This window comes from Eumetopias jubatus, unplaced genomic scaffold (genome assembly GCF_037043125.1).
Source record: "Eumetopias jubatus isolate StellerSeaLion01/CBP00866 unplaced genomic scaffold, mEumJub1_p1.0 scaffold_5, whole genome shotgun sequence".
NCBI lineage: Eukaryota > Metazoa > Chordata > Mammalia > Carnivora > Otariidae > Eumetopias > Eumetopias jubatus.
This window is the reverse complement of record NW_028274811.1, coordinates 50097804-50118851: the sequence shown is the minus strand read 5'-3', so window position 1 is coordinate 50118851 and position 21048 is coordinate 50097804. Positions and strand designations below refer to the sequence as shown.

The 21048-nt window shown below is 37.9% G+C and overlaps 1 protein-coding gene across 3 annotated transcripts in view; it reads right to left on the bottom strand.

Annotated features, from left to right (window-relative positions):
• Positions 1–12252, bottom strand: part of SREK1 (splicing regulatory glutamic acid and lysine rich protein 1) — a 41174-nt gene extending 28922 nt beyond the window's left edge. Inside the window, exons 1-2 of one of the 3 annotated variants that reach the window (XM_088023330.1) lie at positions 11945–12252; positions 2666–2799 (exon numbers count right to left, since the gene is read on the bottom strand). In XM_088023330.1, coding sequence (XP_087879456.1) covers positions 2666–2799; positions 11945–12105 — 295 coding nt within the window. In that variant the 5' untranslated portion in view covers positions 12106–12252. Of the gene's footprint in view, positions 1–2665; positions 2800–11944 lie in introns of those variants that run through there. The other 2 variants (XM_028123856.2, XM_088023331.1) reach the window with 2 other exon arrangements.
• Positions 12253–21048: the final 8796 nt, after the last annotated feature.

The following is a 21048-nucleotide window of genomic DNA, read 5'->3' as shown; positions in this document are numbered from 1 at the left end:
GGGACAAAATAAAGAAAAAGAAATGAAATTAAAGTAAAACAATAAAAAACAGAGACAGGGCGTCCATCTTCTGCGGTTCAGACTCCGATCTCATTTCCCCAATGAAGGTTTCACTTGACGGCAGGTTTAGTGGCATGGCAAACAATGCCTAACTCAGGCAAGTGTAACAGGTCTGCCTTGGCCAGTCTAGTCATCTAATAATGCACAAATATCACATAGAGAAAACATACAAAACCAAATTAATAGTCAAAATCCATCTACCAGAAAATGTGGACATAAAGTTACGACTGATGATTAGGCTTGACACCCTTGTTATGTTTGACCTTATCTTTTTTCTAAGTGTTAACATTTATAAAAAAGAAATCTGAGATGCACGCAACAACAAAAAGAGGTCATATCTGGACAAGTATAATGAAGGCATATTTTATTTTGAAATGGCATGTTTTATTAACAATAGCTAATGCTTAATATGCATGAAACTCTTACACATCAAACATTACTTATACAGCTTAGGATCTTGTTACAAAACTGCATTACAAAAACAGCAAATTGAAAGAAAATGAAAAAACTTTTCTTAAAACTGTTTCTACGGTTTTCTCATATCTTTCACAATGCTGTTTCTATAACATCAAAGAAAGAATGCAACCAGTGAAGTAAATAGAAGAATGCTTACAGCACCCCATCTTCCTCTAAAAGAAACTTACTCCACTGGAACTCTTTCCTTTGGTTTATTTCAAACTCACTTTGCTATCTTTTTCAGTATAATAACACATTATTACTTTGCTTGCAGTGCATAATCAGATCTTTAACAGCTCACTGTAACACTCCTCAGATTCTAAAAGGTTATTCGGTGGTATTTAAACTAATGAAAAATGTGTATCTGAATGTTTCTCTAACAGCAATTATTTTATCAGTGTTCTAAAATACTTACAACTAAACTGCAATAAAAATGTGCTTAAACTTTCATGTTCAAAACCAGAGAAACTGTCTCAAAGTGGTAATATTAAAAATATTCAAGAGCTATTATAATAAATATGTATTTATTAAGCTCTATTAAGTAAAATAGACAAAAAAGAGAACCTCTACATGCCCATAACCTTGAACACTTATGACAAATCACAGTATGGGCTTCTCAAATATACAAAAAATCTATGGAAATATAGCAAGGTTCCAACAAAGCAACACTGATACAAAATTCTTCCTTCCAATTCAGTAAGCTAACATAATACAAGATCCTGCACTACTGGTAGCATAGTTTTCTGATATGATTAATATTCCCATTTAATAAAACTTCTGATTTTTTTCCCATGCAGTTTACCTGGTGTGAAACTGGTATGAACTTGGTATGCAGAACTAAACCATTTACCAGCTCTTTTCTCACCTTGCTCTCCAATTCTGGGCTCACTGTCCCCTTACAGATCAATAGATAAGGATAGATTCAGCAAATAATTAACTTTAATCCATTTTTATTCTACCTTTCCCCAGGCATGGGAAAAATACTTCCAAATTCATCTGAAAAAAAAATCCAGAATGTCCTATTCTGGGACTGCAAAACCAAAAGAATGGTACCTACTGTATCTAAATGTAATGTTTTTGACATCCCAGAATAGGCATTCTGAAATAAGCATCAAACTTTAAAAGTGCAGCACTGTGTACCATATATCAAGTTATTTTAATATTAGCCTGGTTTCTAAAAGAGGCTTTAAAACATGACATATGAAAGCTCCTTAAATTGTTCCAGGTAAATTTTTTACATTGTACAACAGTTACCACCATCCACCAGGGAAAACATACTTTAAGAACGTTTAAATTATAATAACCTATTCTAAAATAAATGTACACACACCACAGTGTGTACTCTAAACAAAAGTTAACCACACACCAGAACTGTCAAATTCAGCACAGCCTATTATATGTGAATGGCTCTGTAAACGGCAATAACTAAAAAATAAGTATTGGTAATAATTAGCTCTTAAAGCAGGTTAAGTCTGAAATTTATTTAGTAACTATAAGGCTTTTGGACTTGTTCCCATCTTCAACAACTATTTCCTTGATGGAAGCTTTGGAAAATTACTTTCCATTCAATTACACATCCCACCCAAGAAAAGCAAGCCATTAAAAGAAAAAAATAAGTTCCAGTTGCATAGCAATCACAATGAATATGCAATAATGGTCTCAATGACAAGGTGAATTACCTTAAGATGATACTTCAGAGATTAAATTATGAGTATTTTTCTAATAAACATAAATACCATTTAACCCCAAATTTGGCAAAATGCACAGTTTTTATTTATGTCATATCATTAATATTGTATACACAGGGGCAAATGTTCACTTGTTTATACATTTAAAATAATTTCCCCTACCAATTTAATATTTTAATTTCAGAAAGCTTTGTTTACAACTTGCAAATTGACTACAGAAAGCCAAAGCAAACCACAAGTCATTCATGAATTTTTTTAAATGTTTGGCTATTAAATCTCAAGCATACATAATAAATTAACCACTGTATTTTATTATTAGGTAAAAATTCTTTCCTTCTCCAAATTTCATTCTTAAACACACACACAGTGTACTATCTACCTACCAATTTCTAGGAAAGCCAAAGGTAGTAACACACAGGACAGAGATTAAAATAATAGGAAAAAACACGGAAGATACCAACCTTCTGCACAAGGTACAACTATCAGAGCTCTGTCAATAAAAACCGTGTTAGTTAGATGCTGGGCCACGCCAACACTTGATGGGTCACGAAACTTAACATAACATACTTTGGAAGAAAAAGCAAGAGGTGCGTTGCTGCAAGATAAAAAGAAAAACAATTGGACTAATAAACATTTGGTTGGTTTTGTCATTTTCATTTGAAATTTCTTTCTTAGATCTTTATATAATCTTACACAATCAAGACAAGAATTTTTATTGCTAAGGATCATTAGCACATAAAAAGATTTGCATTTTCAAGTTTTTATTTAAATTCCAATTGGTTAATATACAGTTACCATCAGTTTGTTCTCTGTAGTTAAGAGTCTCGGTTTCTCGGTTTGCCTCCCTCTTTCTCCCCTTAGCTCATTTGTTGTTTCTTAAATTCCACATCTGAGTGAAATCATATGGTATTTGTCTTTCTCTGACTTATTTTGCATAGTATAATACTCTCTAACTCCATCCATACCATTGCAAATGGCAAGATTTCATTTTTTATGGCTGAGTAATATCCCATTGTATATACACACAGCTTCTTTATCCATTCACCAATCAATGGACACTTGGGCTGTTCCCACATTTTGGCTCTAAACTTCGGGGTGCATATATCCCTTTGAATTAGTATTTTTGTATTCTTTGAGTAAATACCCAGTAGTACAATTGCTGGGTGGAAGGACAGTTCTATTTTTAACTTCTTGGGAAACCTCCATACTGTTCTCCAGAGTAGCTGTACTAGGCAAAACTTAAGTCTTTTCATGGTGATTTGTCTGCAAAAGTTGACAGCAATCTAGGAAGGCCTATCGTTTTATTTGTAAAAACTGGAAATGTAAATTAACAAGTTCCTAAACAGAGCAAAATTGAAAACAGCAAATTTAACCCAAAAATGTTCAGTCTATCATCAGTAGGCAAAATCACTTTATAAAAGTCCCAATCCTCATGACTTCAAATTTTGTAACCATTTTCAACCCTTTCTAATGTGACTCCCCAGGTTTTAGATCACTAAAAACTTCACCAGAGTCTTGCAAATAGATAACACAGAATTAAAATTAAGGTCTTTTGCATGTACTAGAGACTGCTTTAAGCTAGGCAGCATTGTGATTTTCCAGACAAAAGATTTTACAAACAAAATTTAACATATTTTATATGGAAAAGAACATACTCTTCTAAATCGTACCAGATTCAGTTTAATCTAGGTAGACCTGTAGTAAAAAACCACACAACACAGATGAAAGCAGTTTTTCCATAATATGAATCCATCTTATTAGACTGCAAAATATACTATATTCACTGATGATCATTTTGTCAATCTGTCCAAGATTATTTTCAATTAAAGTCTAAAATTGTCTTTAGCAAGAAAAAAAAAACACCCAAACTAAATATACACCTTATATATAACAAATACACCCCTTTAAAGCATTAAGATTTCTGACACTAAGAAAGAACTGAGATGATCTGAAAAATATCATCTTTGCCTTGTATAGTAACAATTTAGTTTACAAAACAGGTCAAGAAAGTCGACCATAATCCTAGCCCTAGTAAATGGCAAAGGTGGGACTTAAAGTCTAATTATCTAAATCCAAATCTTGTGCAATCTTAATCATTCAACTAATCAAGAATTTTAAAAGCATTTTAGGGGTGCCTGTGTGGCTCAGTCGGTTAAGTGTCCGACTCTTGATTTGTGCTCAGGTCATGATCTCAGGGTTGTGAGATCGAGCCCCATGTCAGGCTCCACACTAGGCATGAAGCCTGCTTCAGATGCTCTCCCTCCCTCTCCCATTCTCTCTAAAAAAAAAGAATTTTAAAAGCATTTTAATGTACTATTTAATCAGCAATTCCAAATATTAGCCATTTTTAAAATTAAAAAAAATCACATAAAGCAACAAATCCATCTTCATAATGGTTAAACACACATATTTCTGCTATTACCAAAACACTGTGACAATAAAACATATTATCATTTAGAACTTGAAACTATATTATTATTAACATAACTAGTCAGGGTAATAAAAGTTGACAAAATGAAACCACCTCTTTCTCACCCAACCCAACTCAATTCACTCCTGCCTAAGGTTATCCAATTCAGGCTTCAAGAGGCCCACTCCAATGATGCCTACTCCCCACCTCCCCACAGAAACATCTAAGTCAAACACTTTATGAATTTGTCACTGAGGTAAAAACAGTCGTATCCACACTTAACTCACCTTTACATTACCAAATCTCCAATTTAGGTCTCTCTTGAGCTTTAGACTCCCAGATCCAAGTGTCTGCTGGAATATTACTCCTTGATGGTCACAGGGCCCACCCCCAAAAAGTTACAGAGTCTAAAATAAATTCATCATCCTTCTTCCTCACCAATCCTGATGATCATCCTCACTTCATCTCTCAGTTAAAAATACCACCATATTATTCAAGTCATAAATCTAGGAGTCATTAAATGTAACCATCATTAGTACTGTTCACTAAGTACTTCCAAATTGCTTCTGGCTACATGGTAAAATTCCATTTCTTTGTTCCTTGAAGTCAGGTGTGCCCAAGCAACTTGTTTTGGCCAATTATATATGAGCAGAACTGACATTCAGGAGCTTTAAGGGTCACTGCTTGGCTCTTTTCCTCTGCCACAGTGACCTGCAACATTTGAGAAATGGGTGGCTGCTACATCGACTTTATCCCAAAGTGAGTGACCACAATAAGTAGAGTTCCCTACTCCACAAGCTTAGACTAAGAAATAATCTGGTTTTACACAACTACTGAGATTCAAGGGTGTTTCCATCCTTGACCCTTCCCTCTCCATCCAATTGGTCATTAAATCCTGTGAAGACTGTATCCCAAATATTTGTCACATTAATTCTTTTATCATTCTCACTATCAGGAGCTTAATTCAGGCCCTCATCATTTCTCACCCAGATTATTACAATGGCTCCTAAACAATCACAGTGCCTCCAATCCCAACTCCTTAATAATGGTCTTTCACAAAAGCTACCAGAGTGATCCTTCAAAACTGTAAATTTTGTCATGTCATTCCACTGCTTAAATTTCCTCAAAGACGTCCTTCTGTTCTTGCTTTATCATCTAAATGCTCCCAAAAACCAGGTATGAGAAATACTTGTGGTGTCCAGAACACATTCTGAATATCTGGGCCATCTTTGCACATGTTCCATTTGCCTATGATATCCTTCCTCTTTTTGAGTGGTAATTCCACTTTTCTTCAAGACTCAAGTTTCCAAGTCTTCTGGAAAGCTACTTTAAGTTATCATTGATTAAGGACCTCTCCTCTATGTGCTACCAGGACATTCTATACACTTTTAGCACAGCCTTAACCATTTTCTTAGGTGAAACTCTCAACAGATTTTGGAAGCCTCTAGCCACAACTGATTTGCCACATGACACAAGGGCCCATTTTACTGGCTAACCAACAACCTATAATTTGGGTGGTTTGATCAAATTAACTTAAACAATTAGATTCTCTCTCGGGCTGAAAAGTCACTTATACTCAAGGCTTGGGCCAGATGCCAAAATACTGAGTACAAAATAAGTCTGCAAACAAAATAGAGCAGATACACGGAAACAAACTGAGCAGACAATAAAGCTTCTGAGAAGAGGCAGATAGTCAGTCACCTTGGATGCTATCTTTCTGGTTCCCAGTCCCAGTTCCCATGAGGCCTACTTATACTACACTCTTTATTTCAATTTAGGAAAATATTCATCTTTTTAATAATTTTCTCTCTTCAAAAGCTAGACTGGGTAGGGCTGTTTCTGTCTTTTGCAATCAGTACTCCCCAGCCCTGCAAAAAAACCTATAATTACAATAAGCTACTAAAGCCCTAGCAATTAGAAGTATACTCTCTTTTAGCACTGAAATCTTCAAGAGCCTAACAAACCACCACTGAAACTACATTCCCTAAATGGACAGATCCTTTTGTGAAAGAATGGAAACCTAAATAATCCCTATTGAAAACTAAATCACATTTTCCAATACCCCTACTTAAAACCCACATTATTTCAAATTTAAAACATCCAGAGGAAAAGGAAATATGAAACTGGATGGTAAAGCAACTTCATGTTATAATAGACTACCAAGATCTGAGAAGTCCAGAACTGGATAAGAAAGGCTGACCTGTGCAGACCAAGCATTATCATAGAAGTGTGGACACTAGACATAGCTACACCACTGTTCTAAAGAATTTAATCATCTCCAATTACCTTTCTTAAAATACAGAATAGAGATCAACTTACATTAACACTATTTTATTTTGAACATTGCAATCTAAAATATAGTGGCAAGCCTAAATACAGAGATGAATTTCTCAACAAATGTGTATTTGTTTATAAATCATTGTTTCCAAATTTTATATTTACAGCTTTCATTCTAATACATCTAACCTTTTAAATATTTATTTTTTTAATTAAATATAATTATCATCTTTAAGTGTAATTTTGACCTAGAGTTTTAATTTTTAAAAGGGTGTTACATATTCCATTTGGTCTAAACATATGTTTCTAAGGAAAGTAGCAGGAGACCAAAATAGCAAATTTTACTTCCACCTCCTTTGTTGAATCAAGTATTTTTTTTTCCAGTTTTTCAAAAAAATCAGAATTTCTGACTAGGAGTTTTGTTTTTGTTTTTTTTAAGATTTTATTTATTTGACAGAGAGAGACACAGCGAGAGAGGGAACACAAGCAGGGGGAGTGGGAGAGGGAGAAGCAGGCTTCCCGCGGAGTGGGGAGCCCGATGTGGGGCTCAATCCCAGGACCCCAGGATCCTGACCCGAGCCGAAGGAGACGCTTAACGACTGAGCCACCCAGGTGCCCCCTGACTAGGAATTTAATGCAGAAATTACAGAACCAAATTTTTGAGCATCAGTTAAATTTCCTAGGCTCTACCTGGTTATTTTGTTTTTCATTAAACACAGTAATGGCACAGTACAATCTTTTAAAAAAAAAAGTCAAGTGGGGGCGCTTGGGTGGCTCAGTTGGTTAAGCGACTGCCTTGGGCTCGGGTCATGATCCCGGAGTCCCGGGATCGAGTCCCAAATCAGGCTCCCTGCTCAGCGAGGAACCTGCTTCTCCCTCCGGCCTCTCATGTGCGCGCGCTCTCTCTCTCTCTCTCTCTCATTCTCACTCTCTCAAAATAAATAAATAAATCTTTAAAAAAAAAAAGTCAAGTGGTACTAATATATCCAGCCTTTTATTGAAGGATCAAAAAGGATATATTCCAAAGCATGGACAAAGTACACAGACTTATGCATAAAAATATTAACTGACACATAATTTATAACAGTGTTTCTCAGCAGGACTTTAGTGGTACTTTGGATAGCACAATTTTTCCTTATGTTAAGATCTTCTATGAATTACTGACACTTGCCCACCAAATGCCAGAAGGCGCTCCGATCAATGCAGACAATCAAAAAGAAACATTTTCAAATGTTTCCAGCTAAAATCCATTGACTTAAAACACCAATACAAAGGAACCAATATAGCTAATGACAGAATTTGAAAAACACACTTAAAACATAATTACAGCCTTTTAAATGTTATTACTATAAATAAGACAAAGGAATATGAAAAAATACTTATATGTTGAATGAAAAAAGTTCACCATCAGTGTGTAAGTCCTTTGATTACAGTACATTAAAACAAGCTCATATAAAAAGGACTGCAGGCAAATATATAGAAATGGAGAGAGGATCATTAAGTGTTTTTCTCTATTTCTCATAAAATAGCTATTTTTGTTCTATTAATTTTTTTAACTAAATAAATAAGTAGTTGACACATTTTTCCTTGCTTATTCATACTTTTGAAGACCAGGAAAGTGAAGAAAACCAGCAAAAAAAAAAAAATCAACACAGGTGTTAATGTGAGAAATGGTGTTAGAAATCAGGATAGGATTACCCTTCGGGGGTTAGTCACTTGAAGGGGGGCATTGGGAAAATGCTAGGGTGCAGATAAGCCTGATGTGGGTGCTGATTACACAGGTGTTCACTTTGTGGAAATTCATCAAACTGTATTTTTATCCATACACTTTTCTGTATGTACAGTATACCTTAAAAAAAAAAAAAAAGTGACTAAAAAACTACAAAAAGTTTCTTACTGCCGTAAAAAGGTTTTCACAACATGATATTCATTTGTTGTGCAACAAGTGAAAACAAAAATTCTGGGTATTTATCATCCGGCAGCACACAAAAAAAGAGCACAATTAAGAATTTTTAACATAGGGGCGCCTGGGTGGTTCAGTCATTAAGCATCTGCCTTCCGTTCAGGTCATGATCTCAGGGTCCTCGGTTCGAGCCCCACACCGGGTTCCCTGCTCCGCGGGAAGCCTGCTTCTCCCTCTTCCACTCCCCCCTGCTTGTGTTCCTTCTCTCACTGTGTCTCTCTGTGTCAAAATAAATAAATAAAATCTTTTTAAAAAATTTTTAAAAAAAGAATTTTTAAGATATATAATTAATGTTCACACTAATTACTGATGTTTAAAAACTAAGAAACTGAATCACAGCCTCATTCTGAGTTAAATTTAAAATGTGAATTTTCATATTAGCAAATTCTTAAAATGTTAATGAGAAACTGTTTTCACATTCTTTTAAAGAAATGTATTTCCAAATTTAAAACAAATGAAATTCTACTCAGTTTCCAAACATGAATCATAAAGTACTATTTCCGAGACACTACAAAACAGTTATCTGTCTTCAATACAACTACTACTATTGCACTGTTATCCATTTCAGCTTAAATTTGCAAATACAGCTTTAATATAAAAACCAGGTTATGACAACTTCACCACAGAGCAGAAAACACGCTGTTAGTAAAGCATGGCAATATTTCTGAAAAACAGTAATAAGGGATTACACTTAAGGAAAAACTGATTAAGAATTTTGAAAGGCCCATATGTGCTATGTTTATGTTACAATTTTGCATAATGTATTACAGTTTGTGACATACTAACTCCACCATGTTTAAGTAAATAGCTTTTTAGTCTCTTTGACTTTTAAACTCCAACTAATTAACATCTGATTTCAAAAAACAGCCCATTATTAAGTGTCAGATAATAACTGGCAGCATACTGCCACCCATACCCTGGTTTTAACTATGAAAGTGGTATTATGTTGGCATTGAATAATATTCTGTGATATACTTCTTCTACCAGACACCTTATTACCACAACCTTGAAAGCAAGGTTAGTTTACAAAGGTTCATATACAAAATATTTTACTGCTTGATTCCAATTCTTAAGGGTACAGCCCTCTCCCAAACACTTCTCAATTAATAAAAAAACGTTCTGAATGCTGAAATGAAGAGACAGCAGAAAGCATTTTCAAAAGTTAAAAAAGATATTCAAACTATAAATGCCGCAGCTGGTCAATAAATATGTATATACATGCACTTATGAAGTATTCTTGACAAAAATGTATTATCTGAACCTAATCATGTAGAAATAATCTATAAAAGCCCAGATTAAGAATCATTCTACAAAACAAACTACAAGACAAAATGTCAATGTAATGAAAGACTTTTAAAAAGGTGACAGGGGAGGGTGCCTGGGTGGCTCAGTTGGTTAAGCACCTGCCTTCAGCTCAGGTCATGATCCTGGAGTCCTGGGATGGAGTCCCACATCGGGCTCCCTGCTCGGCAGGGAGTCTGCTTCTCCCTCTGACTCTCTTCCCTCTCGTCTTCTCTATCTCTCATTCTCTCTCTCTCAAATAAATAAATAAAATCTTTAAAAAAAAAGTTTAAAAAGGTGACAGGGGACTGTTCTGGATTAAAGGAGGTAACAATCAAATAAAATGGGTGGTTTCTGATTATATTCTAGACCAAAAAAAGAAAAAGAAAAAACTCATGATTATAATAACTGGGAAAATTTGAATATGAACTACTTGTTATACATTATCAATGTTAAATTTCTTAAACATGTTAATAGTATTGTGGTAATGTAGAACAATGTACCTCTTCTGACGAGATACATACTTAAGTGTTAAGGAATAAACAGTCACGGTGTCTGCAACTATTTGAAAAGGAAGGAAGGAAAGAGGGAGTTTAAGTATAGGGGGGAGACAACTGGCAAAGAAGGAATACAGGTGAAGGAAACGTGGGTGCTATTCTTTCAACTTTTTCGTATACATTACATATTTCAAAACAAAAGGAGAGGAAAAGAAAATTTAAAAAGTAAAATTTAAAAATCCAACACTAAACTTTACCAATCAGTATCTATGCTGTGGCAATGCGATGTACTTACAGATAGAAACCGAAAGAAAACAGGTCTACATGCATCGTTATGAAATAAACCAAAAAGTCAAATACAGATTTTTTTTTTTTGAAAGAAAAAAAACCTGGGCAACTGCTAGCTCTTCCTTCAAAGGATTCTGACATAATGAACAAAATACTGAGGATTTTAAGATTCTAAGCTCTATCTTAAAAAAAGTATGTGTAATAAAGTGAACCCACAAACTCCTTACAAATTTTGAGTAGACAGTACTATACAAGGGAAATCTTACTTCAAAATACAGTACTTGGGAAGTCGCCGCGAGTTGTAGACTTTTCAAATAGAGACAGACTTTTAAAGCGTCCAGCAGGGATAATCCTGCACCGACTAATACTTTTTATGAAAGGCTTAGGACAGTGTGACCTTCAAAGCGGAAATTTTAATCCGCTGCCAAAAGGGCGAATAGACATGATCTTTTAACAATATGGATGGGCTCGGTCAGATTCACCAAGAAGATGCTCAATTTGTGAACACCGCCCTGGGGAACAACTACAGCCCTAATTCCAATCTGCCATGAGCCGCAGGCTTTCCAATCAGTAACAACGGCCTGACACTAAGACCCTAACAAGTGGACAGTTCCTCCGGCGCGGTCTCTGCGATTTTCACATTGCAAAAACGCTAACAGGCGTTTGCCATGAGGACTATTCCGGGCCCACCTGCGGCCATCTTAAGTTCGGGAAGAAAAAGGAAAAGGGGGAGGCACTGAATACGAAGACCCGACGGAGACCAAAAATCCGGGATGCACGAAAAAACAACTTCTCTAAATTCTAAGGGCTCGGTGCAGAGGTTAACCCCCACAGTCTAACTAACAAGGAGAGCAGGACCTCCGGGCGCCGCGCCTGGGTGCCCTAATCAAACATGGGCACCAAGGTAAGCCCGGCGGTCACGTGACGGGCACCGCGCGCCCCCGTCCGCGCTCTCCCCCACGCCTCGGTGCCCGAGGTCTCTATGGCGCCCGCGCCCCTCCCCCAGCCGTGCTCGAGCACTTACTCTGGGGGGTAAAGCCGCAGCTCCTCGATTTCTCCTAGGAAGGAAAAAAGCGTCCGCATCTGCTCGCTGGTCACCGCCGACGACAGATTGGTCACCTGAATCACCGCCGTAGGGGTAAGGCCGAAGCCTAAAGCCAAACCGAAGCCGCCGCCGCTGTTCATCCCGACCCGCTGCTGCTGTCCTCCGCTCCCCAACGTCTACGACGCGTCAGCGACGCAGCCGGGAAGGCGAAGAACGCGCGGCCGCGAGCGCGCTCCCGCTGGCAAATTCACGGCGGTGGGCAGGTCTAGCCGCCCATTCCACAACTCCCCTGCTCCCAGGGCTGCGCGCGCCGGCCGGAAGCGTCGCCCCGGCAACTCGGCGGGTCGGAGGAGGCTGTAGCCTGGGGCTCCAGGGTCTTCCAGCCGTAACTCTTGTCAGTGTTCTCCCCGTGGGGATTTTTATCGATTCCCGCCCCCCCCCCCGCCCCGCTTCAACTGAATTAAATTTCAGTACTCCGAAAAACGTAGGAGACCCAGCTCTTACTGTTGTTAAATCTAGGTAGAACTGGGGAACCAAGAGGCCTGGCCTGTTGGTGCGGGGCTGGGAAGGAGGAATGACTCTCGGGCATCGCAGGTTAATGCTTCACCAAACTGTGGCGCGTCGTGACCACATGCAGGCCGCTTCCCCGCCCCAACTATTGAAAACATTGGCCAAGTCCTAATTTAAAAAAAAAAAGGAAAAATTTAGAAAACGTTTAATTTCTGATTGAATTAAGAAAGGAGGCAGTAAAATGAAGACTATGCGGTCGTTGTTTATAACTTGTCATTTAGTCGCTCATTTCGCAGATACTAATATTTATTGAGCCTTACGTTCCAGACACTGTTAGACAAGGGCACATAAAAGACAGCTACAGACGGTCCACATAGAACTTGCAACCTATTGAGGGACAACTAAGTATGTGCTACTGAGCAGCTGCTCCCAAAATGCCATCCCCAGAACCCTGCTGAGGGTCCTGGAGGCCCTTTCTTTCTTTCTCTTTTTTCTTTTCTTTTCTTTCTTTTCTTTTCTTTTCTTTTTTCTTTTCTTTTCTTTTCTTTTCTTTTCTTTTCTTTTCTTTTCTTTTCTTTTCTTTTCTTTTCTTTCTTTCTTTCTTTCTTTCTTTCTTTCTTTCTTTCTTTCTTCCTTTCTTTTCTTTCTTTCTTTCTTTCTTTCTTTCTTTCTTTCTTTCTTTCTTTCTTTCTTTCTTTCTTTCTTTCAAGATTTTATTTATTTATTCGACAGAGAGAGAGAGACAATGAGAGAGGGAACACAAGCAGGGGGAGTGGGAGAGGGAGAAGCAGGCTTCCCGCAGAGCATGGAGCCCGATGTGGGGCTCGATTCCGGGGCCCTGGGATCATGACCTGAGCTGAAGGCAGATGTGCTTTTTTTTTTTTTCAGTATCCTTTTTTTTAAATTTTATTTTATTATGTTGTGTTAGTCACCATACATCATTAGTTTTTGATGTAGTGATCCACGATTCATTGTTTGCGTATAACACCCAGTGCTCCATGCAGTACGTGCCCTCTTTAATACCCATCACCAGGCTAACCCATCCCCCCACCCCCTCCCCTCTAAAACCTTCAGTTTGTTTCTCAGAGTCCATAGTCTCTCATGGTTCGTCTCTCCAATTCCCCCCCTTCATTTTTCCCTTCCTTCTCCTAATGTCCTCCCTGCTATTCCTTATGTTCCACAAATAAGTGAAACCATATAACTGACTTTCTCTGCTTGACTTATTTCACTTAGCATAATCTCCTCCAGTCCCATCCATGTTGATGTAAAAGTTGGGGATTCGTCCTCTCTGATGACTGAGTAATATTCCATTGTATATATGGACCACATCTTCTTTATCCATTCATCTGTTGAAGGGCATCTCGGCTCTTTCCACAGTTTGGCTATTGCGGACATTGCTGCTATGAACACTGGGGTACATATGGCCCTTCTTTTCACTACATCTGTGTCTTTGGGGTAAATAGACAGTAGTGCAATTGCTGGGTCATAGGGTAGCTCTATTTTTAATTTTCTGAGGCACTTCCACACTGTTTTCCAAAGTGGCTGTACCAACTTGCATTCCCACCAACAGTGTAAGAGGGTTCCCCTTTCTCCACAACCTCTCCAACATTTGTTGTAATGACAGAGCTACCCAGGCGCCCCCAAAACAATTTTCAGTACAATGCTAAGACTTTGCTGACCTTCTTCACTTTGTTGGCATTTGCACTCCTCGTGTAAAAGCAATACTAGATTAAACTGCTGCACCTTAGGAAGAATCAAGGCACTGGTGCCAAACTGCACTAATATTTTGTATTCTTTACCTCCTTGCAATCATAGCATACAAAATTTAAAATTGTTTCAATAAGCCAATCTAAGAATGCCCTTGACAAAGGGGTAAAAATTATTCATTTCATTAAATGTTCACACTAGCATACACATCTTTTTAATGTGTGGAGAGAAATGGTAAGTACTTACGTTGCATGCCCAAGTAAGATGGTTGTCTCCAGAAAATGCACTTGTGTGACTGAGTATTCACACAAAAATACAAATTTTGTAAAATTTGTATACACCCCCTTAAGCTGCAGCTTTACAGTACTTTTCCGCTAAAAAATACCAGTGATATTAACACATGTATTTTTTGACATTATATAATGAGATATGGGAACATTTGAAAGATCTCTACAACTCAACCAACAACTATTTTCAAAATAGCCAATGCATGCTATTACAAAATCAAATGAGTCATCAAAGTGGTAGATAGACTCATGGATTTTAATGTAGCAGAATACAAAAAGTTAATTGATACAGTTTCCAATTCAGTCTACATTGCAACAGCACTCTAAGAAACTACCATATGTCAGGTTTGGTGTGGTAACAAAGAAGAATATCTAGAATTATCTAGAAAGGCTATGAAAATAGTTTTCCCTTTTCCAACTCCTTATCTGTGTGAGACCAGATTTTCTTTGTACGTTTCAACAAAATATATCACAACAGATTGAATGCACAGATATGAGAATCCAGCTGTCTTCTATTAAGCCAGACATTAAAGAGTTTTGAAAAATGTAAAACAATGCCACTCTTCTCAAATTCTTTTTTGGAAAATATCATTTTATCATAAAAACATCATTTACATTAATATATAATAGGTTTTTAAATAGTTTCTAATTTCTAATGTGATAAACGTGGATAGATATCCCATAAATCTCTCAGGGTCCTCAATAATTTCTGAGAGTGTAAAGGCGTCCTAAGTGAAGTTTGAGAACTACTACCAGAGGGATAAGCATAGACAAAATTGGGAGTATATAGGAGGGCCACTTAAAGTTAGTCCTAATGGAAGCCTTTCTAGGAGAATTGTTGCTTGTGCTGAATTTTAAATAAACAGGAATTAGCCAGGCTGGGGGAGAGGGGGGTAGGCAATGAAGGGCATTCCAGACTGAGTATGAGGAATATACAAATGCAGAGAGGTATGTGAGCCCAACTGAGGTTCAGAATATTCAAAATTTATTCTTGCTAGACCAAAGGATGGTTAGAGATACATGAGAAAGAATAAGATTTGATGAAAGGTGCTATTTGTTATGGTAAGAGGTTACTTTATTATACACTTTATACACTATTGAGAGCCATTGAAGACCTTTGAGCAGGAGAATGACCATGATGAGGTTCATGTTTTAGAATGATTGTCGTCACTGCAACATGAAGATACATTGAAAAGGGTGGTGACTAGGGAAGCCTGCGTAGCTCGGTCAGTTAAGCCACCTGCCTGCAGCTCAGGTCATGATCCCAGGGTTCTGGGATGGAGCCCCACGTCAGGCTCCCTGCTCAGCTGGGAGTCTGCTTCTCCCTCTCCTTCTGCCCCTCACCTCTGCTTGTGCTCTCACTCTCTCTGTCTCTCTCAAATAAATAAAAAATGCTAAAAAAAGAAAAAAAGAAAAGAAGGAAAGAAAGAAAGAGAAAGAAAGAAAGAAAAAGAGAAAAGGGTGGATACTAGAGGCAAAAGAACTGGATCAAAGGGTAAGTGGAGGTAATCAGAAAGCAAGGAATAGTCCCAACTTTGGGAAGGACTGACCCATTTGAAAATAAAATGAATAAAGGCTATCCACTTGGAAAAAATATAAATGGGCATACACTCAGTTTTAGACACAATTACAGGTGTTTTTTTGGTCCTTATGAAGCCCAACCATGGATCCCTAAAATTAACAGTCACAAGTCTAGAATAGCTGTCCTCTGACTTCAGTATACATCAAAGTCACCTAGAGGGAATGTTAAAACAGACTGCTGGCTTCCTCCCAAGTAGGTCTGGAGTGGGGCCTGAAAATTTAAATTTCTAACAAGTTCCCAAGTGCTGCTGCTGCTGCTGACCTGAGAACCCCACTTTCAGAACCCCTGGTTTAGAAGGTCATAAGAGCAGTACTCAGTACATTTACTAAGCTACTGTTGATGGTAAGGCAGACGGAGGAATTTGTTTCTGGCCTGGGGGATTGTGTAATAGTGTCATAACTTAGGACCAAAAATAGGAAGGAAAGGCAGCTTTGAGAGGAATGAGCAAACAAATATTGAGGTCCATTACGGACAAGTTTCTGCAATGAAGTTGAGAGAAAATATCTAGAACTAAGATACAGTATGTGACTTAAGCTTGAAAGGAGATACAGTTATGCCAGGCACATATGTAGAGGAGGCACAGTGGGTAACATTAAAGGGATACAAATAACAAACAACCAAAAACAAAATCAAGGCAGCACATAAAGGGGAGGGGGTGTAGTCACCAAACCTAAAGGAGGAAAAAATCCTAATTAGGAAAAAGTGAGGCATGGGGAGGAAAGAATGCTGAAAAGTATCACATTCTGTAGAGATGACAGAATCAGGGACAAGATGTGCCCATTGGTAGATATAATGTGACTATTGAGACAAAAACTGTATGAACCAGTTTAGAGAAGCAAAGTGCACAGCCTCACTTCTCTTGATTCCTCTGTGAATCTTCCAGCAAAACTTCCCAACCCTGGGCCTGTCCCAGCCCTGCCGTTTTGGCCAATGCCAAACCACTCCACCCTGGGAGAGTTTTCAGATAAGCTTTAGAAACCCAACCTTTATGCCATGTTCTGTCTCCAACCTCATGGCCCCCCATTTGCAGATATTTCTTCATCACATAGGCTTCTTGGTTTCATCTGCCTACCAACACCTCCTAAAACAGTAAGACAAGCAGTGACAAACTTTCGGTGCAGAGAAGCCTCCTCACATAGGTTCAGGACTATAACAGCAAACCAGAAACCAAAAATAAGAAAGATAAACTCCAGTAAATATATTAACAACAACAAAAAAAGAAAGATATACATTAAAATCATATGCAATTCTTGGATCTAGAACCTGGAATTGGACTCTGGAGGGAGCAGCTTTAGGAGTCTAGCCACAGGAAGAAAATGTTTAATCTGTGAAGCTATGTAGATGAGTGTGGATTGTACTTACAAGAGGCTGTGGTGCCTTTGGTCTTGTTTTGCTTTTTGAACAAATGAGATCTCCAATGAATCTACTCTACGGAATTTTAAAGGAAATTTTGACAGAGAATAATTTAGAAGTACCATCAAGTAAGGAAAGATCTTTAAGTAGCCCTATCTTTGAAGGAAGAGCACTGATTGTAGACTGAATACAGCAAGAAAGCACTGGGAGGAAGGTTTTTTATTTTATTTTATTTTATTTTATTTTATTTTATTTTATTTTATTTATTTATTTGACAGAGAAAGACACAGCGAGAGAGGGGACACAAGCAGGGGGAGTGGGAGAGGGAGAAGCAGGCTTCCCGCGGAGCAGGGAGCCTCATGCGGGGCTCGATCCCAGGACCCTGGGATCATGACCTGAGCAGAAGACAGATGCTTAACGACTGAGCCACCCAGGCGCTCCTGGGAGAAAGGTTAATAACTAGAAGGGATTAGAAGTGGAGAGCTTTGCATGCATGAATGCACTATGTGTGTGTACGTATGTGTTCATGTGTAGAGTGCTTTGAAATAGGACTCTTCCAGAAATGAGGCAGAAATTCTTAGTCTTTCCTGTGCTTAACCACATCACCCTCTTCTTTCAGAATCCAGAACTCTCCGTTAGTTCATGATGTCTCTAGTGAGCTGATTCTGAAAACTTATCATTTGGCATTAATTTTTTTAATGACTAAAAATTACTCTAGATAGCTTAAACAGAAGGGAAAGTATAGGCAATGATGGCAAGGTTATTTCATGAAGTGCAAGTGCACAACCAAATCTTTGGAAGAAGTATGACTAGGACATATTTAGAATAGACTTTGGCTACTCTAAGAAAACAAAAGTATGTACGAAGACAACTACGATATTTAATAGAATTTTGGGCAGAATTGCACATAGAAATCTTAGGAAAGGAATTGACCAGAGCAATTCTGGAAACTCTAGCTGGAGACATTCATAGACCATCTCAAGATTGTTGCCAAGGGGCACCTGGGTGGCTCAGTCAGTAAAGCATCTGACTCTTGGTTTCTGCTGCCCCGCCCACTTCCCCACCCACTGTGTGCACTGTCTTCCTCTCTCTCTCTATCTAAAATAAATAAATATTTTTTAAGGGGTGCCTGGGTGGCTCAGTCGTTAGGCGTCTGCCTTCGGCTCAGGTCATGATCCCAGTGTTCTGCGATTGAGCCCCACATCGAGCTCCCTGCTCGGCGGGAAGCCTGCTTCTCCCTCTCCCACTCCCCCTGTTTGTGTTCTCTCTCTTGCTGTGTCTCTCTGTCAAATAAATAAATAAAATCTTAAAAATAAATAAATAAATAAATATTTTTTTAAAAGAATGTTGCCAGGGTGCCTGGGTGTCTCAGTTAGTTGAGCGTCTGCCTTTGGCTCAGGTCATGATCACAGAGTCCTGTGATTGAGGCCCACATTGGGCTCCCTGCTCAGTGGGAACCTGCTTCTCCCCTCTCCCTCTGCCGCGCCCCCTGCTTGTGCTCTCTCTCTCTCTGTCAAATAAATAAATAAAATTAAAAAAAAAAAGAGTGTTGCCAATAAGGTAAATCAACTCCAGTGATTCCCCAGTTTTTGGCAATCAATGATCTGCTTTCTGTTTCTGTACATTTGGCTTTTTTTGGAAATTATATACAAATGTAGTTATACAATACATGATCATGAGTATTTAACTTCTATCACCAAGCCTAGTGTTATTGAGGTTCATGCATATTGGAGCATGTATCAATAGTTTTATTCCTTTTTAGTGCCAAATACAAATAGTGTTGTATGAATATTCAGTATTTTGTTGATTTGCTCAACAGTTGATGGACATTTGGGTTGTTTCCAGTTTGGAGCTATTATGAATAAGGCTACGATGAACATTCATGTATAAATCTATTTCTTTTGGGTAGATATCTCAGAGTAGAATAGCTGGCTCATATGGTTAGTTTGTTTAACTTTTCAAGAAAGTGGCAAACTGTTTTCTAAAGAGGCTGTACCATTTTATATTCCTATTAGCAATTTATGAGAGTTACAAATGTTCCATATCTTTATCAACACTTAGTATTATCAATCTTTTTTATTATAGCCATTCTAGTGTGTTTGTACTGGTATTTCATCATGGTTTTAATTTTGATTGCTCTAATACTAATAATGTTGAACAACTTACAATGAGCTAATTAGCCATTCACATATCTTCTTTGATGATACATCTATTCCAATAGTCAAATCTTTCATCATATTTTAATGAGGTCATTTGTCTCTTTTCAAAGAGTTGAAGGAGTTCTTCATGATTCTGGATACAAATCTATTATCAGACATGACTCGCAAATATTTCTTCTTCATCTGTAACTTGTGTTTTAATTTTTTATAGTGTCTTTTTTTTGCTAAAGATCTTATTTATTTATTTGACAGAGAGAGAGCAAGAGAGCAGAAGCAGAGGGAAAAGGAGAAGCAGGCTCCCTGCTGAGCAGGGCTCCATCCCAGGACCCTGGGATCACAACCTGAGCGGAAGGCAAATGCTTAACTGACTGAGCCACCTAGGTGCCCCTTAATAGCGTCTTTTAAAGAGTAAAAGTTTTTTATTCTGATGAAATCCAAATTATCAATGTTTTCTTTTATTTTTTATGTTTTTATTGTCACATCAAAGAAATCTTTGCTTCTCCCAAGTTCACAAAGATTTTCTTTTTCTCCTTTCTCCTTTTTCCTTTTTTTTTTTTTTAAGTAGTCTCTACACCCAACATGGGACTTGAACTCATGACCCCAAAATCAAGAGTCCCACACGCCTTCTGGGCACCCCACAAAGATTTCCTTTTTTTTTTTTCTGGAAACTTTTAGTTTTATCTCTTACATTTAGGTATCTGATGGATCCTTAGTTAAATTTTATGTGTTGTGTTAGGTAAGGGTCATTGTTCTCTTCACTGTTCCTCCTTTGCCTCTTCTCCTTCTTCTTCTTCTTCATATATCAAATTGTTTTAACCCCATTTGCTGAAAGGACTATCCATTCCCCATTGCATTATCTGAGCAACTTCGTCAGAATTCAATTGACCATAAGTTGAAGGATTTATTCTGAACTCTAAATTCTGTTCTACTCATCTACATACCACACTGTTTTAATTACTATATTCATAATAAGTTTTGAAATTGAGTAGTGTGAGCCATCCAAATTTCTTCTTCTTTTCCAAAAGTCTTTTAACTATTCTATGTCCTTTTCACTTCCTTGTAAACTTTAGGATCAGCTTATACATTTCTACAAAAACAAAAGCAAAAACAAAAAAAACCTGCTGGGATTGTGATAAGGATGGCACTGACTCCATATGTCAGTTTTGGAGAAATTGTCATTTTAACAATCCTGAGATTTCCATTCCATGAACCTAGAATTTCTCTCCATTTATTTAGATCTTCGTCACTTTCTCTCAGCAGTGTTTTGTAGTGTTTTTGTACTTCTTTTAAAATGTATTTCATGGGCGCCTGGGTGGCTCCGTCGTTAAGCGTCTGCCTTCGGCTCAGGTCATGATCCCAGGGTCCTGGGATCGAGCCCCGCATCGGGCTCCCTGCTCTGCGGGAAGCCTGCTTCTCCCTCTCCTACTCCCCTTGCTTGTGTTCCTTCTCTCACTGTCTCTCTCTGTCAAATAAATAAATAAAATC